The sequence below is a fragment of the Akebia trifoliata genome, chromosome 2 (genome assembly GCF_017979445.1).
Source record: "Akebia trifoliata isolate Shusen 1 chromosome 2, ASM1797944v1, whole genome shotgun sequence".
NCBI lineage: Eukaryota > Viridiplantae > Streptophyta > Magnoliopsida > Ranunculales > Lardizabalaceae > Akebia > Akebia trifoliata.
In genome coordinates, this window is record NC_141376.1 from 6,304,170 (window position 1) to 6,324,197 (window position 20,028).

The 20,028-nt window shown below is 34.6% G+C and overlaps 1 protein-coding gene and 2 pseudogenes across 1 annotated transcript; all 3 read right to left on the reverse strand.

Annotated features, from left to right (window-relative positions):
* Positions 1-2,472: 2,472 nt before the first annotated feature.
* Positions 2,473-3,114, reverse strand: LOC147409137 (transcription factor MYB1 pseudogene; annotated as a pseudogene).
* A 5,935-nt stretch (positions 3,115-9,049) lies between these two features.
* On the reverse strand, positions 9,050-13,007 carry LOC147409138 (patatin-like protein 2). The gene is made up of 6 exons (XM_086459131.1): positions 12,839-13,007; positions 12,578-12,759; positions 12,305-12,494; positions 12,057-12,218; positions 9,719-10,021; positions 9,050-9,365 (listed from the first exon to the last, which is right to left on the reverse strand). The coding sequence occupies exons 1-6, from the start codon at positions 12,959-12,961 to the stop codon at positions 9,129-9,131; spliced, it is 1,197 nt and encodes a 398-aa protein (XP_086315257.1). The 5' UTR covers positions 12,962-13,007; the 3' UTR covers positions 9,050-9,128.
* Positions 13,008-16,764: 3,757 nt separating this feature from the next.
* Positions 16,765-19,147, reverse strand: LOC147409139 (patatin-like protein 2; annotated as a pseudogene).
* Positions 19,148-20,028: the final 881 nt, after the last annotated feature.

Sequence of the window (20,028 nt, forward strand, 5' to 3'; positions counted from 1 at the left end):
TGTTCCATTCATCCAACACTCAATTTTCCAAGGAAATCAGACACCTATCCAGATACTGTAAAGAATCATCGAATCTGTTTCAATAATGATAAAAGAACAATTTCTGGGAATAAAATGGTTCCTTTAATTTAATTTTTTTTGCTAGCTCCCCATCTTGATATATCTAATTTTTTTGATAATCTAATAAAAGATCAACTTGATTGGATCATGTCAATATCATGCCATAGATGTATGCACCATTTAGTGTTTTTCAAGACATTTACTGTTGCTAGTGCAAAGTAGTTTGTGGACTGGGAATGCGTATGATAAGAATCAAGGGATCCCTGACTCTCTCTTTGTGTGCCAAAAATGATCAACCCATTAAAAGTTGATACATGGGAGAACGAAGAAAAACAAACCCTGCTCAAGGTCGAAGAATGCTCTTTCCTATCCAAGTAAGCAGGAACGATCAAACAATTAAAGGACACTCCTTTCCTACACAAATGATTAACTCGTTAAAGATTGAATGGCACTCCTCATACACATGTGATCAATTTGTTATAAGTGATGTATAAATTGCTGCCCAAAGAAACCAATGTACTATTTGACCAAGATATTTAATATTCTTAAAGGAGGATCTCACTTAGACCAATCTTGATCCAACCCATAGAGGGGACAGTTATGGGCCAGCACTACGTGAAAATTGGAAAATTCGACAAAAAAAATTGATGGGCCAAGGCCTACAATTTTTAGAAACTGAATTTTGACGGTTTAGGACCGTCGAAATTCTTGATATTCCCAGATTTGATGGTTTAAAACTGTCAAATTTCTCCAATCCTTCATTAATTTGACAGTTTCAGCCTGTTGAAAAAAAAAAAAAATTGACAATGAAAAATTCGACCTTTTGGTCCGTCGAATTTTATGAAATTTGACGGCCCGAGGCCATCAAATTTGAGCCTTTTTCACATTGTGCGGGGGTGATTTTCTTTGATCTAAGATGCAAAATATTTTGCTTTATTAATTTAAGTCAAACACATGGCACTTATAAATTACATGTATCTTGAGATCGAATCTTATCGTTCTTCTATTGTAAATCTCAGTCAGATTGGAATGCATCCAGAAACCATATGGGATAATAAAATGCCGTCAATTACTTCTCTCAATCAAGTAACAAATCTCTATCGAAGAGAGTTCTTGAGTCTCTTCAAGGGGCTATTAAAAGATATTTTCTGCTACATGTAGAAGAGGACAAAAGGATCAAGAAAAATACCTAAAGAGTAATCATTGTATAAGTGTGAAAAATAATGGATTGGCTCTCAGGTCTCAGCTGGGGATGTAATAGTCGGATTTGCGACCAACCTTATTAATAAATTCTCTGAGTTATTATCTCTTTCTCTTCTTCCTCCTTTTGTGTTTTATATATTTATGTGATTGATTGAGAGGAGTATAGTTGTTTATTGGGGGAATCCTAAGGAATGTTGGCATTCCCATCCCCAAGCATGAAAAACGTTCAAAATATATAAATGCTAACACTCAACAATTACAAATGAACCATCAGATTGAATTTTGCTGTGTAAATCCATGGGCAAAAGATCGATAAGTTGGTTGACCAAAAATAATTGGCACGTGTATATCCGGGTGTGCTGCTAAAGAAAAGAAAATTCATTCACAGCTACTTGGCATGACTCTCACCCAAAAGATGTGAGGGTAATTATCCTACTTATATCATAATATCAAGGGTTTGTTCTTATATATATATATATATATATATATATATATATATATATATATAAAAGATTAAACAAATTTTAAGAGCTTATATTCTCATTCCAACTTTTTCTTATAAAAAACTATCTAATGAAATTAAATATAACATATCAAATTAATAACTAAGAATATAAACATATCATGATAGAAGAATTACAAGAGAAACGCAGAAAAATAAAGATGACATGGGCAGATGCGACATTAATCCAATAACAATATCAATCTTCGATTTCTTACTAGATCACTCTCCCACCAGCATAACTAATCCTTCTAAAACTTGAAGAGGTTTTCTCACATGTTGAAATCCACGAGCCTCTTGGAGAATAGAAATGAAGTGGTTATCAACACCCACAAACACCATGCTTAATTTTATATTTCGATGTGTTATAAACAAAATTTGGTGTGGCAAATATAAAACTCATAAATTTTTTAGAATACCAGTTAAAATTCAAATGATCACTTGCTTCAAGAACACTAGAACAGTTTGAACCACAAACTACACAACAATTTTTTTATTTTTTATATTTTGAAACCTGAAATCTACTTTTCTAATTTAAAAAGTTTCCACTAATTTCGACAGAAAATAACACACACCCACACACTCACACAAAATTTGCTTCTGTCTTTCTTTCTTTTCTTCTTGAGAATCTTCCCTATTATAAACAACTGATGAAACAAAAGCCTGTTGAGTTGAGTGAGAGAGACTAACGATTCATTAGTCTTTAACTATGGTAAAACCTCTTCCATTTCAGATAACGCAACCGACGATACGTAATTTCTAACTTCTCTCTTAACAACATCTCTCAACATATCCAAAAATCCAACAGGGAATTTCTCCGAGCAACTTCCACCCGGCGTTGCAAGTGTCAAATTAGTAAGTGGGTCAGATTCCGACGATGTCAAAGATGCTCCAAGAGACCCCATATTTTGACCTTCCAATATATCTTCTCTTTGTTTCCTCTTAAGTGTAGAGTTCCAATGATTCTTCACAGCGTTATCAGTCCGACCATGAAGTAGCCTAGCTATGGTGGCCCACCTGTTACCATATCTTGCTTGAGCGGCCAAGATTTTTTCATCCTCTTCAGAAGAGAATGGACGGTGCTCGACAGTTGGACTTAGCTGGTTGCACCACCTAAGCCGACACGATTTACCAGATCGACCCGGTATGTAACGGCTTATCAAGGTCCAGTTTCGGGCACCGTATCGGTCAACGAATTGAGTCAGGATCTGGTCTTCTTTGGCACTCCAAGGCCCTTTCATGGGCTTCATGTTCAGTATGTTTCTTGTTAGTTTACGAGACAAAGAAGAGTCAGACTCAGAAGACGATGTACAAGAAGACGAAGAAGGAAACGCTTTAGTTGGTTCCATGAGATGAGACTGAGAGGTTCGTTTCGTTCGGTGGTATGTGTGTGTGAGTGAAGTGAACCTATAGGCGTTTGATAGCATAGTCTCAGCGCACTATACATATATAGAGTAGAGACATGAGGTTAGCGTCCTATGAGCTGGACGAGTTTCTATTTTCTAATTCCTTCTAAATAGAACGGGTGGCTAAATGCGCACCCTGTATTTGTTTTTACAACTTGGAAACGAGTTGCTCCAATTTGTAAATGTTACTTTTTATAAGAGTGCTGGTAACATGATGGATTTTTTGTGGAAGGACTTGACGTACGCTGACGTGAAAGCACATAACTTATTAAAAATTTAAAAAAAAAATTTCTCTCTTTTCAATTTAAATGGAGTGAATTTAGAGTGTTTTTTTTTTTGGCATGGGATCGTGACTCTTTAATTTAATGATTTTAAGATAAACCATTTTGCATTATCTTAATTGTCTATTATAATTTGACATTCTTTCTCCTAACCTTGTGATAAACGTGGTGTATCAATTATCAAATAGTTATTGTGGGAAAAACATACAGCAAGGGAAGTCTTGAATACCTATCTACTAGAGTGATTGGTACGAAGCCTTAAGAAACTCAACACCCTACACACGAAAGTGCCTTTTTGAGCTAATTCTCCCTAATCCTTTGCAAAATGACAAGACCTTAGCCCACCATTTGATTGCTCGCGCATAGTTTTGTGATTTTATGTGAATTAACTATGCTCTTTATACCACTTAAAAATAATAATAATAATAAAATAAAAATCTATGCTCTTTATCCTAATATCACTTCATATATATTATCATGTATTACAGTTAGAAATCTCAATTCTATAAATAAGTAATAAACAAATACAAATGATATGCAATCTTTGCTACTCTAAGTTAATTAACACACTATTAAAATTAAAATTTCCATGAATTTGATTATAATACTTCGTTGGGCCCACCAACATCTCAATGACAAGGGAACCTCAACATATAGCAGAAGAACTCACAGTTGTAAGTTGTAACCATCTAAGAAGGATACTTACTTATTTTAAATAAAAATAATATTTTGATACTCTCGGTGGTATTTAGAGTAGTTGTTTAACAAACGTTTATAAAATCAACAAGTGGGGATCTTAGGGCCTATCCTTTTTGACTATCTTTCAGAGTTACAGCTGTTGCTCCAAATCCATACTTTCGGTCGTCCTAATCAACGGCTGAAATCAACCGTAGCCCCATAGAATTATAGAAATACACTTTTTTATTTAAGCGGAACAAAAGTTCCACGACAGATGGGCCCACATCAAGCTGGAAGAATCTCACGTGATTTTATAAATCTCATGACGACAATCTAAGGCTCAACGTTGTATTATATATATATTTTGTTGAAATTGCAAATTTTTGGGTCTTTTTCAAGATTCAATATTTTCCTAAAAACCGGAAGCAGTTGGGCAGTTGGGCAGAAGAAACCGATTTGTCGCTTCTTCGTACCAGCTACGACAGCTAGCAATCACTCCATTCTGTCCCCACAACCGACTTTCCTCTTTTTCACTCAACCAAGGAAACAAGGCATAAGGCTTCACTTTTTCTTAATGAGTATACGTGGGACCCACCCACTAGTTTGTGATTATAGCCATCCGATATGTCGCGATCTGTGGGACTGCTCCACGAGAAACATGTGGCCAGCCAAAATTGCTATTGTTACGGTCGTTAACGACCGTTACTTAACTGTGCTTGTCCTCGTCCATCCATGGAAAGATTATTAATATATGACATAATGGGAAACCCTTAATTTTTTTTTCTTTTTTTAAAATAGGTCCTTCTTAAGAATCGAACACAATGTATGTTATAAAAAAAAGAATAATAATGAAGTGACCTCAAAGATTTACCTCATTTCGCACTTTTGTGGAGGGGTGTATGAACGATAAATGTTTTTATTTTTATTGAGATATGTTTGCAAAGTATCTATGGTTTTATGCACACCTCCACGTCAGGAAAGTATGAAATGAGGTCTGTGGACATGAGATTTGCATTATTTTTTGAAACATCCCTCCACTTTAGGGTGTTTTGGAGTCGCCACCATTCATTTTTGGAAATGGGTGTGAATGGTCACTCGAAGTTGTATTTTTGAAAAATATGTCATTTTGACATTTTTTGATGACTCTCATAGGATAAGATGCATGGTCCAACCTTTGATTCAAAGGTAAGGGGGTCCGTTTATGGAGTAGGGAAGGTGTTAGGCACCCTACTCAATCCACGTAATGTGGTAACCTCGGATTCGATTTTTTGAAATAAAAAGAAAATAAAATTGAAAAAAGATTCGATATGTGCCCTCAAGTGTGAGGGGCTTCGATGTTGGTTCAAATCATTGAGGGCACCCTTATGAAGAAGGGGCCCTTTGGTGATTTAAACCATAGTGGTGTGTGCAAATGTGTAGGAAATTGGTGAGTAGAAGAGGGAAGTTGGGGGGTGTCTTTTTGTGAAACCCACCTTGACCTTCCTTGACTTCCTTTGACTTCCTTTGATGAGTCTTCTTTTTCTTTGCTTGACTTGTTTGAGAGAAGGTTGAGAGTTGAGATGAGTTGAGAGTAGAGGTAGTAGAATGGGTTAAGAGAGAAAGGTTGAGAGTGATTTTTTTTTAATCTTTTAGAGGGTTAGATATGGGATTTTTCATTAGTGATTGAGAGTTGAGAGTGATGGGGTTTTTATAGAGGTTGTGGGGTTATTTTAAGGGTATAATGGGGTGAAGTGAAGAAAAAAGATAGAATGATTATGAGTTTGAGAGAGAAGTAAGTGTAATTTAGAGGAGATTGGAGGGTATTTAGGGAATGAGGGTTAAATGGGTGAGTTTTGACCCAAATGGTTTGGATCCAACCCAATCCATTTGGGTTGAGTGTTTGGTGAAGTGAGTTTAAGATGGTGGTTGTGATTAAATGATGTTTGGTTTAAGAGAATAGAGGATTTAATGAGGTGGTTGATGATATTTTGGGAGGGTGAGGGAGATGATGACATGTGTCAAAGTGGGTGGAAATGAAAGGTTGAGATGAGTTGATAGGAAAGGATGAATGTTTGATTTGAGAGGATAGGTGTAGGTTTAGGTTGTAGAGATAGGCTTTGTAGGGAATAATGGGGGTAGATTAGGGGAGGGTGATAGGTTATAAGTGTTTGATTTGAGAGAATGGGTAGGATATGTTAGGGTAGGGTTATGGGTTGAATTAATTTTTGGAGAGAAGTAATGGAGTTGGTTGGTTGATTAGATGAGGGAGGTGGAAGGGGGTAATGACATGTGTCACACCTTGATGATTGTGGTGATTGGTTGTGATGTTGGATTGGGTTGAGTTGAATTTGGGTATTGAGTTGGGCTTTGGGCTTTGGTAATGGATTGGATTAAATGATGGTTGAGTTTTAGGTTGTAAGTTGGGTTTTGGTGTTTTGATGAGTAGGGTTAATTTAAATGGGCTTAGGTGATGGGTTTAGTTTGGGTTAAGAAGTGTAGGATAATAATAAATTTGGGCTTATATTGGGTTGAGAAGGTAGTGAGGAATTTTAGTTCGTGGGCCACGTGAGAAGCCTTGGGCCGCTTATTGAAATTAAGATGACAAAATTTATTGGATTTTTGTAGGTTTGGACTTCAAAGCCCATTCCAATTTTTTTCAATTTTTGGGGCATTTTGCGTCGAGGGCCCGCTCAAATTTGGGTGTCTACAAGGTCAATCCAACACAACTTCAGAAAAAAAAAATCCTCTAGATAAATATCTCATATTCAAATCCATATGAGATTCTCCTAATAAATTTCGAAGCGTTGAAAATAATCTAAAGAAAATAAATTATTTAGACAGTTTTGATGAGTATTAAAGACACCCTTGTAATTTGAAACTTGTGGCACATTTCCCTTAACCTTAGTCTTCTTAATAAACTAATGGAAAAAAACCTAAATAACTTAATCTTCAACCTTGGGTCAAAATTCTTGATTTTTTTTCTTAACACCAAGCATCTTCAAGCTCTTAAATCTTTATTGTATATTTTTTTAATCTCATCAGTTTTATCTTTAGTTCATCGTTTTCAAACTAGCAACAACTACTCGCAAAAAAAATCCTAGATTTTTCTATCAAAAGCCCTAGATTATTCTACCCAAATTATATTATTTACTACTTCTCCAAAAATCCAAAAGCAATTAGCCCATCATTTTCTACCTTACCTTAGTCCATTGTATAAAATCCTAGATTTTTCTATTTAAAATTTCATCATTTTATACTACAGTAGAGAATTATATCTTGACTTGAGGTTGAAGTAGATGATTGATTTTGAAAAGAAAAATCAATGATTTTTTAATAGAGGTTGAAGACGAGGGAATTTGGATCTTTTTTTGTTAGTCTATTAAGAATACTAAAGTCAAGAGAGGCATGTTGTCGGTTTCAAAACAAATGTCGGCATCTCTAATATTTACTAAAACATGTGTGAGCATGTCATTAATTTCCATTTATGTTATTATTATTTTTGGTGTTGAGTTTTTAATTCAAAATTGAATTTTCTTCTAAAATATTTTTAGTAAGAGTTTCTTTGAAGGTTGGCTATGACATCCTACCTAAGATTGACTATGTCGCAAAAAAGATTAAGTATGTTAATTATATCACCTATTAAAAATAATATATTTGAAAACTTGAATATAAAAATTTAATTAGTACATTTCCATCTCCAAAGATAAGAAGAATAGATTTTAAATAAATTTTCATTATTATATAGAGAGTTAATTAATATTATTTATATTAATATATTAAATATAAAAGACGTCTTATTTAATTGTTTTTAGACTTAGGGGCCTCGACTTGTATTAAGGTGGCCCTAAAATCATTCAAGTCGTACACAAAAGAACCTTCCCTAGATGAATGTATTTTAGCCAAGCAAGATTTGATGTTAATTGGTTAGGCTAACCCAATCCAACCCGCATGAATAAAACAAGGGTGGCATTGATCTTGAAAGGTGCATGAATTTATTTGTTTTTTACAATTCAAAAATCAAAGAGCACGACTCGGGTCTATTAAGGTCAAGTTTGAGCTTAAATGACCTAGGGCTGACAGGGGTATAAGTTTTGTCTAAGGTATAGCCCACCTCTTTAGGGTTACGTTAGGGCTAAACCAAAGCTTGGCCCATATATAAGCATAGGCAATCTTAGATACTGACCATAGTCTTTTATGTTTTTGTGTGGTATGAATCCCTATGACCCTCAACATTAAGGTATCCGGATTATTGACATGGTTTTAAGAATTGGATTTTAGGATTGGTTGATAGTGGCTAGGATGACTGTCAATGGATTGGGTTTGCATCAGTTAGGGTTGATCTGGGACCAATCCTTAATCCAATAAAGATTGGATTGGACCCTAACTAGTTAGGTTTATCTCAATATTAGGTTTCAAATCCAATCAATGGTCTGGATTGGATCAAATCCAATTAGATATACAAAATCCACATATTTTTTCATATATGTAAACAAAATATATAATATAATTTACATGGTTCCTCATATTTTATCAAATTGGGTCCCCTATTGATGTGAGACATTGTTGATCCATAACCGATCTGATAGTATCAGATTTGATCATTATCGAAACCCAGATCCTCAATCCAAATTTGGATTGGATTTTTGGTTTGATCTGATCCATTGACAACCTTGGCATTGGTTTATTCCATCTCAAACCCTCATCAAAATTCAGATTAATTCATGAGACAGCCTAGAGGCCTAAGATGTGGTATAATGGAGACCCAAAATATCATGTGTGGTGCCAAGGTTTAGAGTATGGTAACCAAGTTTGGTTTTGGGGCTTGTTTGATTAATTTGGATAAATTCAGATAAGTTTCAAAACAAATGTAAAATTTTCAAGGATTATACAAATGATGTTTTCGAAAAGTGGTAAAATAATACTGATTTTATTAACTCACACTGTTTATTAAACTTTAGAGAGGAAGAGAGTTTGAATGAAATTTGCACACTTAAGATGTATTTTACATAAGCAAATTAGTCAACGAGTAGACACATTGGCCTTTCGAAACTTGCGCTCATCAGAGAGTTTCTTAGCAAAGCAAGCAATGGCTTCTTCATTGGTGACCTCACCCTTAACCTCCTCCAACTTGCCTGTCACCAAATTTATTCTCGACACTGGCTTCTTAAGGAGATCCTTTCCAATCTGCACTAGATTTAGCAAATTTTCCCTTGTTGCAATGTCCACTGATGAGGTGTCTCCCGTTAATGTGTCATCCTATCAAATCCATCATATATGTCTAAAACTATAAGCTACAATTTTACAATTACAATCAACACTAATTAATGATGCAAGACTGATGCCATAGCCCCATGAATATTGGACTCATTCAACAGTCCTAACATCGATATTATGACCTTGGGGTTACATTATATGTCATTCAAATCTTGGTTTGCATATTGATTTTGAGGTACAACGTTTTTGGCCAAAATAATTCTCATATTTTTATTGAGATTATACCAAATTTTCTTATTTAACAAATTTTTATAGTATTGCTTGATTAATCCAACCAATTTGTCAACAATTAATTTGATTTTTTTTTTTTATAAAAGAGGGTAAATCGAAGGTACCTGAATGCGGAGATAGTTCTTCATGCATTGATTGGCTCGAAAGAGAACAGATGTATGGATGTCTACCACATCTGAGCTAGCATCAGAGAAAATATCGATCATGGGTGCGCTACCATTATTGTATAACCATCCAAGCAAACCCCACTTAGAGGCGGCAGCCGCGGTGTATCTCTCCTCTTGCTTAGCTGCACCCGTCCCTAGAGACATGACTAGGTAGCTGCTGTAATCCATTGGCTTAATCGAAAGGAAATTTGAATCGCCCTGGTCAATATGGTTGGCTACGTGGCCCATGGCCAATAGTGTCTGCAATGGCAGTTAATTTTATTTAATTAGTTCTACGGAGTCCAAATTGAAAAACACCATCACTATGCTAACTGCACACCTAAAATTTCTCTCTCACACATAAATGTGTATATATGGGGGGTGGATCATGGGACATAGGTAAAAACAATGATTTTTTAAAATATGGGTAGAAGTTTCAGATTGAGTTGATTTTTTGTGAGGATGATCTCTATGATGAGAAGATCATCCTCACAAAAAAATCAGTCGAATCTTAAACTTCTGAATCCATCAAAAGTGGTTTACAAATTATTGGTAAAAAATTGACGGTCCACATTCTAAATCACTTTTGATGGGGTTAGAAGTTTTAGATTCGGCTGATTTTCTTTAGGATGATCTTCTTATCATAGAGATCATCCTCACAAAAAATCAGCTGAATCTGAAATTTCTAACCCATATTTTGAAAAATGATAGTTATCTTAGGTACACAAAAGTTTTATCCTATGTGGCTTAAAAGTTTTGGATTATGATGATTTTTTGTGAGGATAATATTTGTGGGATGAGATCATTCTCACCAAAATTCAATCGAATCTGAAACTTCTAAGTCCATCAAAAATGGTTTACAAATTTTCAGTAAACAATCGACGGTTCACAATTCTACCACTTTTGATGGACTTAAAAATTCCAGATTCAACTGATTTTTGGTGAGGGTGATCTTCTCACCATCGAGATCATCCTCACAAAAAATCAGTCCAATCTGAAATTTCTAAGCCACATAGGACAAATGTTTTGTGAACCTTGTGAGTATATATATATATTATGATTCCTTGACTCTTAATAATGACTCACCAAAAAAAAAAAAAAAACACATGATTCCAACTCTTTAAAGCAAAATCGAATGGTTGAGATTTATCCTTGGGATAAATATCTTCAAGATTTGTGTTATCAAGATACTCATAGATCTCAACTGTTGGATTTTGTATTTAAAGGGTTAGGATCATGTGCTTTTTTCATGAGTCATGCTTAGGAGTCAACAGATCCCAACCCATATATATATATATATATATATATATATATATATATATATATATATGGTGGCGTTTAAAGGCCCTAAAGAGAGTCAAACATTGTGCCAAACATTTTTTTAATGTGTGGGTTAGAAGTTTTGGAATGAGCTAATTTTTTTATGAGAATGATCTCCTCGTTCCGGAACTCCTGACTCCCTCAAAAATGATTTACAAAGTTTAGACGATCCACAATTCTTCAACTTGTAAACAAGAAGTTTCGGAATGAGCTGATTTTTGATGAGGATGATCTCTTTACCATAGATATCAACCTCACAAAAAAAAAAAAAAAAAAAAAAATTTCAGCTCATTCCAAAACTTCTAACCCCTATTTAGAAAAATGTTTAGTTCTCTTTAGCGCCTTCGAACGCTTCTCATATATATATTGTCTGAAAATAAAATTGTAGACAATGTTTTTTTTTATCGGTAAGTTGGAGCTTTAGAGGGCCCCACCCTTATATTATTAAAGAGGCTAATGCTGAAGATAGTTGCACGTTTGATCAATTGTAGACAACGTTCTAATCAAAGTTTTGTTTTATATGACTAAAAAGTTTCAGAATGAGCTGATTTTTTTGTGAGGATGATCTCTATGGTGAGGAAATCATCCTTACAAAATAATCAGCCCATTCCAAAAATTCTAACACCATGAAAAGTGATTACAAACCAACAGTAAAAAATTGTTGGTCCACGATTCTTCAACTTATAAACTAGGGTTAAAATTTTCAGAGGGGGCGGATTTTTTATGAGGATGGTTTTTTCTTCACCAGAGAGACTACCCTCAGAAAATATCAGGTCATTCCGAACTTTTTAAATAGGACAAAACAATTAGTCTAGAAATTAGTCCACAGAATCCGACCCATATATGTTAGATCATCTACTCTGAAATCTATCCAAAAAATATATATAGTTATACCTTAAATATGGTCTTTGGGGAGTGAAAAACTTATGATCAGATTATTAATCTTGATTTATAAATCGCATTTCATGAGACTTACCGGGTTATTGGCTGCAACCCCACCATCTATGAGGTCGAAACTCCGAGTGTTCCCATTGGAGTCATTGGTCTCGAAGTAATGGGCTGGGAGATAAGTGGGAGCTGCAGAGGTGCTGATGCAGACATCTGATAATTTCGCATTTTTGAAGGCATTGGCTTTTGCCTGTAAACATGAACCATTGTTGGATTGAAAAATTGAAAGAAATAAGAAATTAGTAGACATTGTGTGTTATGGATAAAGAATAAAACCTCTAAGGTTGTGAAGACTGTGAGCTGAGACAGTTTGATGTCATAAGCTGGGACGACGATATTTGTCAATGTTTGTTGGATGGTGGTATCACCTAGAATCCTTTGTACCAAGGACCTCAAGTACTTCCCATCATACTTGGGTCCGGTGGCTACATTGAACAAGCTCTTTACCGAACTCATCAAACCTGTTCTGCTTCAGGGAACACCGACGAATATATCCATCACTAAGAAATATTCTTACAGATTCTAAAGAAAATTAACTCTTCAACTTACCCATTTTGAGGAAAAATTTTGGGGCAGTGCTCCAAATAGAAATCGTTGATGTCCTTGGCAGCGTAAAGTGGGCGATTATTCTTATTGGGAGCAGTAAGCATAGTAGTTACCAATCCTCCTGTGCTCGTCCCCGCTATGACGTCAAAGTAGTCCACAATCCTCATATCCGGTCCATCCAATTCCTGTAACCCAAGAAGTTGTTTTAGCGTCGTCGTAAACTTTATATATGCATGCATATGGGGTAATTAAGATAGTACGTACCTGAAGCTTGGATTCGAGGGAGGCGAGAAGGGTTCCTGGAATTAAGCCTTTTATGCCGCCTCCATCGATGCTCAACACTGTAATCATCCTACCTGCTGCAGATGGAAGAGTTGGAGTTGCCATTTGATGCAAAGGGACTCCTTAATTGAGGAAGTGATATCAAGTTTGTATGATAAAAGAGCCTTGTATAGGCGGTCATTTATAATTGAAAGTCCATGTCGATAATAATGGAGGCCTTACGGTTGAGGTGCTCATCATTCTTAATTAAATTATTAAAGCATCTCATTTAAATCATGGTATATATATATATATATATATATATTTAAAATTTCTTCATATTATTAAATAATTTGAAAGATTATAAATTGCAGTTCTCTTAAATTCAGGATAACGTTAGAATAAACAGGTTGGTAGATAAGTTATGAGATTTAATTTTATTAATATAATACAAGTGGGTTGAGTTTTAAAAGCTTTTGGTTGACTCCAAAATTGTTCAATCTTGTACGCCTAAGAGTTGGATAGCTAGTTAATTACCCAAAGATGTTTGCTCCATCCTTAGTCTATAGGGGGTATGCCCCCAGTATATATTTCTTGATTTTTATTTTATCTAATCTTTTTTTTTTTGCTTAGGAACCTTGAGATTATATCCTTGGACATCAAGATCAAGCTTTTCATCTGACCTTCAACCATGTACTTGCATTGACGGTTTGAAGATCAATTCAATAGACAATCCGACAGAGTGATGTCGTAATTTTAGAAAAGATTATATGCATATTTTTCCTTTGGTTCTAGTCTCATTTACCGTTAGTGATCTATTTATTATCGTTAATCTACAACCATCTTGGCAGGGATTTCTAGGCACACATAATCTTGTCCTAACTCCAAATTGTCGGGAACCAAGGCCTTGAATCCGACTTGATCCTAGATGGTTCAGAGTTTTTGTTCTAAAGTGAGGACAGAAGGATGACAAACAAACAATAAAATACTTGAAATTTTGAAAATTAAGCTCAACTTTTGGTCCATTCCAACAATTTGTGACAATGAATGACAAACGAAGAACAATACACTATCAGATAGATCTTCACAAAATACCAAAAATGCATATATCATCCCAAATATTGATGAAAAAATAGGGATGTGAATTAAATATGAAAATCCACGTGTCACATAGTGCAAAGATGGTTCCTTCAAAATTTTGAAGCAGGCTGCCCACTTGAAAGTCGGACTCACTAGATTTGAAAGAGAGAGAGTCTAGATGTTGAAGAGAAGGTAAAAAATGCCAACAATTTTTGGGAGAAAAACCAAGGGCTTTTGCAAGAGATTGAAGAAATGGACATTTAAGTAATTTTCTGTTTGTCCTTTAGACAAGACCGTGGTCTCAGAGATACGTCATCTGAATGAAAACAAAAGGTGGTATCTCAAATATTTACAAAAGCGCAGAGAGGTATCTCCAAATCACCTTTTTATTTTATACAAATTTCTTCTTATGAAAGAGATTTAAATATTGTTTGCCCCCACGTTTCCTTGGAAAGACTCATTAAATAAATAAATAATAAAATAAAATTTGGGAGTTGAATTAGGCAGCGTGCCAACTGTCTGGAGTACAGATCTAAAATTTTGATTTCTTGGTCTTACTATTTCTCAGGAGAGCCTCGGATCCATGAACATCGCTGTGCCTTTCCACAAGGCTTCCAATGATGTTGAGGTGGAAACAAATATATAAAGAGTCGTGACAAATGCACACAATTTTGATACATGATTAGGTAAGCGGCTGACGTGGTTAGTGCATAGAACCATAGATCTTTTCCATTGAGATACACAAGAAAAAGATGTGTGGTTCTGTGCCCTTGTCACGTCAACCGTGTACCAAAACTTCATCATTATTCATATATAATTCTTAATTTAGATAATCACACTAGTTCTGACATCAGATAATTCAATAAATATATATCCTATGTTAAATATATTCTATTTAATTTAAATACTGTTTTTTATATGTTTAGCTTAGAAAATAAGTACGATATATTTTAGATGTTTTGTTGATCACATTTCATTAATAAAATATGTTTTTTTTACTATTTTATTTTGTCTCTTTCTTCTCAACTTGTGAGTTTAGTGAGAAGCTGATCCTTATCCATTTCTCACTTCCAAAATAATGGAACCATTATCATTAAAATATTGGTACCCTTTCTCCGTTAAATCTCCTTTATTCATCATATTAAGTTTTTTTTTTTTACTAACATATATTGATTATTTGTATCTTCAAAAGCAATGATTGTAATGAAAGATGGTTGATTATTACAATTAAAATACCATAATAGTGCATGATGGAGAAAATTAATATTTTGTTACAATTATAAAATTTCGTAAAAACTTTCGAAGTAAGAAGAAATTTAAATTGTTGAAGTAAATTAAATTTTTGTAATTTATAATAATACTAGAGGATGCTTAGAGGGAAGGAGAGTAAAGAATAAGATGGTAGAGTTTGAGTGGTTATAATAATCATCTTTAGGGTTAAAGTCGTAAAAGAGAAAAAATAGTTTAGTTAAAGGACGCATCACTGAAAAAGAAGGTAAAGAGAGGAAAGATGGTAAAATTATAGGGATATTATTGAAAAAGAGGAAGGAAAGAAGAGGAAAAACAATAAAGTAAAATATATAGTGTAAACCCACTCCATTGTATCAAAATGGGACATTTATCCCTTACAAAACTGTAGCAGAGTAGGATGTACAATTATATTTTGTTATATGTATCGATTGATAAGATGGTTGTAGTTTGTGAGTAGTGTTCTGAAAGTACTATACATGCACCTTGAGAAATTTTAGAACTTGACGCTATCGCACCCATACACACTCTAACTACCCTAAGTTTTTGAGACTCATTTGACCATTAAATAAGGAGATAAATGTGCACTTAATCCACACTAGTTTACCAAATGGCCGTATGGAGGGCCCAGTCTATGAACATGCATGTGTGAGCTTGTATGTATGTATGATGCAAGCCCAAAATTTCATTGTGCACACCGTGTTGGCCCATTCTTGCCAATGTTCAGAGGACAGTAACCAAGTTTGGACTCGACAATTATTCGACGAGGATAAATTCAGTTAATTTGTAAAAGTTTAAAAAAATATATCGAGAAATTTCTAAGGATTATACAAATGATGTTTTTGGGTTTGTTCCCCCCTCCTCGGAGTAAGAATAATCTTCATCTTCAACCTCCTTGAAGGTTGGAAAAAATAAAATGTTGAGGTTGAAGGGAATTTTCTCCCCTATTCAGTGATTAATTCGTGGATTCACCAATTTAATCAATTGGTTCTTTATTCGGGAAATTTCTTCAAATTTTTGAAATTTTTTTTTTGGAGAATATGTGATAATGATTTAGAGCGAAAATATGTAAAAGAACATCATAACTACTGTCTTTGCTATTAGCTAGATTGCTCCGAGTATGCCAATCAACAAATAGTAAAGTTTGTATAGATCAACTCACACTGACCATTTAGCTTAAGAGACATAGAGTTTGAATGGAATTTGCACACTCATAGGGTATATTATATAAGCAAATTAGTGAAGGAGCAAACACATTGGCCTTCCGAAGCTTGCGTTCATCAGAGAGTTGCTTGGCGAAGGGAGTAAGAGCTTCTTCATTGGTGCCCTCTCCCTCAACCTCCCCAAACTTCCCCATCGCCAAATTTACCCTTGACACTGGCTACTTAGAGAGATCCTTCCCAATTTGTACTAGATTTAGCAGGTTCTCTTTCATCGTAATGTCAACCGATCAGGCATCACCCATCAATGTGTCATCTAATAAAATCCATCACAAGGAATCATGTAAAAAACAACAAACTACAACTTTACAATTACATAACAACAATCGTGATTTATTGCACCCATAATTAATTCCCCTGATTTTAAAAAATAAAATCAATTCAACAATTAATTTGATTTTTAAGACACAGGTCTGTTGAATTAAGGTACTTATTTGCTGCAACCCCACCATCAATGAGGTCGAAGCTCCAAATGTTTCCATTAGAGTCTTTGGTCTCAAAATAATGGGCTGGGAGATACGTGGGAGCTGCAGAGGTGGTGACGAAGATATCTGATAATTTAGCATTTTTGGAGACATTGGTTTTTTGCCTATATAAATTTGTGACAACAAATGTTAATTGAACTGCAAATTGAAAGAAATAAGAAATTAATAAACATTATGTGTCATAGAAAAAAAGAATACCTCTAAGGTTGTGAAGATTGTGGGCTGAAGGAGTTTGATGTCGAAAGATGGGATGAGAATGTTCGTCCGCGTTTGTTGGATGGTGGTGTCACCTAGCAACTTTTGTACCAAGGATCGCAAGTATTTCCCATCATACTTGGATCCTGTGACCACACTCAACAAGTTCTTTATCGAACCACACAAACCTGTGCTGCTTTGGAGGGAACATAAATTTATCCATCACTCCCAAGAATTTTAATAAAAATTGGGACTTTTGGTTACAGTTTAAAAGGTAAATTATAACTTCCAATGATGGTGGACGCACAGCCTCGAATGTACAGCTGAGATGGGAAGATATTATTAGGAATTAATTTTTTTATTGAAAAAAAAAATGAACTCCTAAGAAATATATACTGATCCCTAGAGAACCCACATTTTCCCCTTTAATCACAGCCGTACATTAGAGGTTGTGCCTCAAACATGGAAGGATAAAAGAAGTCCTCAAAGTAAACCATTTGGAGATACATTTCATGTTTGCCAAATTCCTCAAATTAGAAAAATATGAGTGATAACTATGGTTTTAAATTTGTCCGAAACCAATCTTGGTATCCTTCTTGATTAAGGAGAAAATCAGTGTGATTCGTCCTTCATATCGACTCATCCAAGATTCGGGATAACTCGTGGGATGATTTAATAAAACTCTGTCTATTGAATCAATTTTTTTATATATGAAAATTATAACTATATAAAAATATATATTAATCCATACTAATAAACTCGGTGTCAGTTGGTCACAAGATGAGATTTCTAAACCATGATGACAACTTTTAACTTACCCATTTTGAGGAAAAATCTTGGGGCACCGTTCGAAATAGAAATCATTGATGTCCTTGGCATACTAAAGTGGGCGATTATTCTTATCGGGAGCCGTAAGCATGATAGTCACCAGCCCCCTATGCTTGCTCCCGCTATGACATCAAAGTAGTCTGCGATTCTCATATCCGGTCCATGATTAATATAGTCGATATATATAATACTTGAAGCTTGGATTCAAAGAAGGCGATAATTGTTCTAGGAATTAAGTCTTTTACGCCGCCTCCGTCAATGCTCAACACTGTGATGACTCTACCTAGGGGTGCACATGGTTCGGATTGGTTCGGATTTTGGCAAAATTGGAACCGAACCAAACATGATTGGTTCTACAAATTTGGAATCGAACCAATCCAATTACCCTATAGAATCGAACCAATCCAAACTAACCTTGGTTCGGATCGGTTCTCATATTTTCAAAATAGAAAAACTAGTATTTTTTCTTTCAAAAAAAGAACCATTTGGATCAGATCATAAATAATGCCTATTTTAAAAATAAAAATGATTTTATGATTAAATTTTGATTGAAATCTTTATAAATTGAAAATTAGAGGAAGCTCAATGAAACTAAAAAAAAATTACAATTTTAAAATTGGTCTTTTGGATGGATTAGCGAGGAAACTAATCCATAAATGGTAGATTAATGAATCCAAGCCTAGGTTCATATAGTATATTTCATCTAACAAACACAACATAAAAGTTTTCGTAAAAAAATAAGGAATCAAACTCTTTGAAAAAAAAATTCCATAAATAAATTGATCAATTTGAGAGTTGCGAGAGAAAGATTTGTGTACATTTTTTTTATGAGTTTTTGTTCGAAAAAAATAAAGGAGATAAAGTTGAAGACTTTGATGAGTTACCTCTTCATAACATACTAACATAGTTGAGAGAAAGAGATGGGTTATCTTTTCGTTTTTCAACGACGTGGCGAGGTGAGGGAGACGAACGTGATTAAATTTTTTTCAAACTTGAAGAAGAGAGTTTTATATATATATATATATACTTCGGATTAGTTCGATTCTTGGATTGGTTTGGTTCTATTATACCCCGAATCCGAAATCAAACTAAATCTATTGAATTTTTTTATATACAATCCGTACCTTAACCAAATAAAACTCAATCCGAATCAATCCAATCCAAAAGACTATGGATTGGATCAGTTCTCGAATTTACCCAATCCAATGTGCACCCTTAACTCTACCTACTGCAGGTGGAGGTTTTGGAATTGCCATTGATGCAAATTGACTAAATTGAGGAGGCAATATCAACTTAGAACAAAGGGGAGGGAAGTATTATTTGTGTGGTAGTTAACACTTGATGGTACAAATATTTATGTTGACTGTTCACGTCCATATAATAAGAGGCCTTATGATTGAGGTGCTCATCATGCTTTAATTAAAGAGTTTTGCTGGAATGATTGTACCTCATTCATATTGCACATCTTGATCTGAAATTGTGTAAAAGTGTATACGAACCATAGATGCTTTTTGACTTCTAATTCAATGAAAAGCATTTATGATTCCTCCATACTTCCAAGTCAGAAAAGTGCGTTATGAAGTACAGTCTTGAGGTCACTCTAGCAATATAAAAGTTTTGGAATTGCATTTCAAGTACAAGTTGGTAGAGAAATTGGACCTTTTTTTAATTATTTAACAGTGACATCTTTAAAGACTTTTTGAGTTGACTCCATCATACTGATCTATACCAATGTACCTACAAAATTGTTTGATCTTGTAAAACCAAGAGTTGAATGGCTAGTTTACTTCCTATTTATAACAAGCACATTGAACACTCTTCAGTCCACTTACACGTGTGGCCCATCCTTAGGTAGACCTGTACGTTGTATCTGCTCCACCATTAAGCTTAGAGATTTTACACTCCTGACAAGATCAAGCTTCTCTTTCAATATTCACTGGTGTACCTATGATGACACTCCAATGATTAAGTCCATCGATAATTTGATGAAGTAAAGAGTTAATTTTAGAAAGATTGCACATTTGGGAAAGCAAAATAAGAACAAGAATTAGACTGAAAACACACACATGTACAAGCAGAGAGAACACAAGGATTTACGTGATTTGAAAAATTGTCTACATCCAGGAAAAAGAGGAGA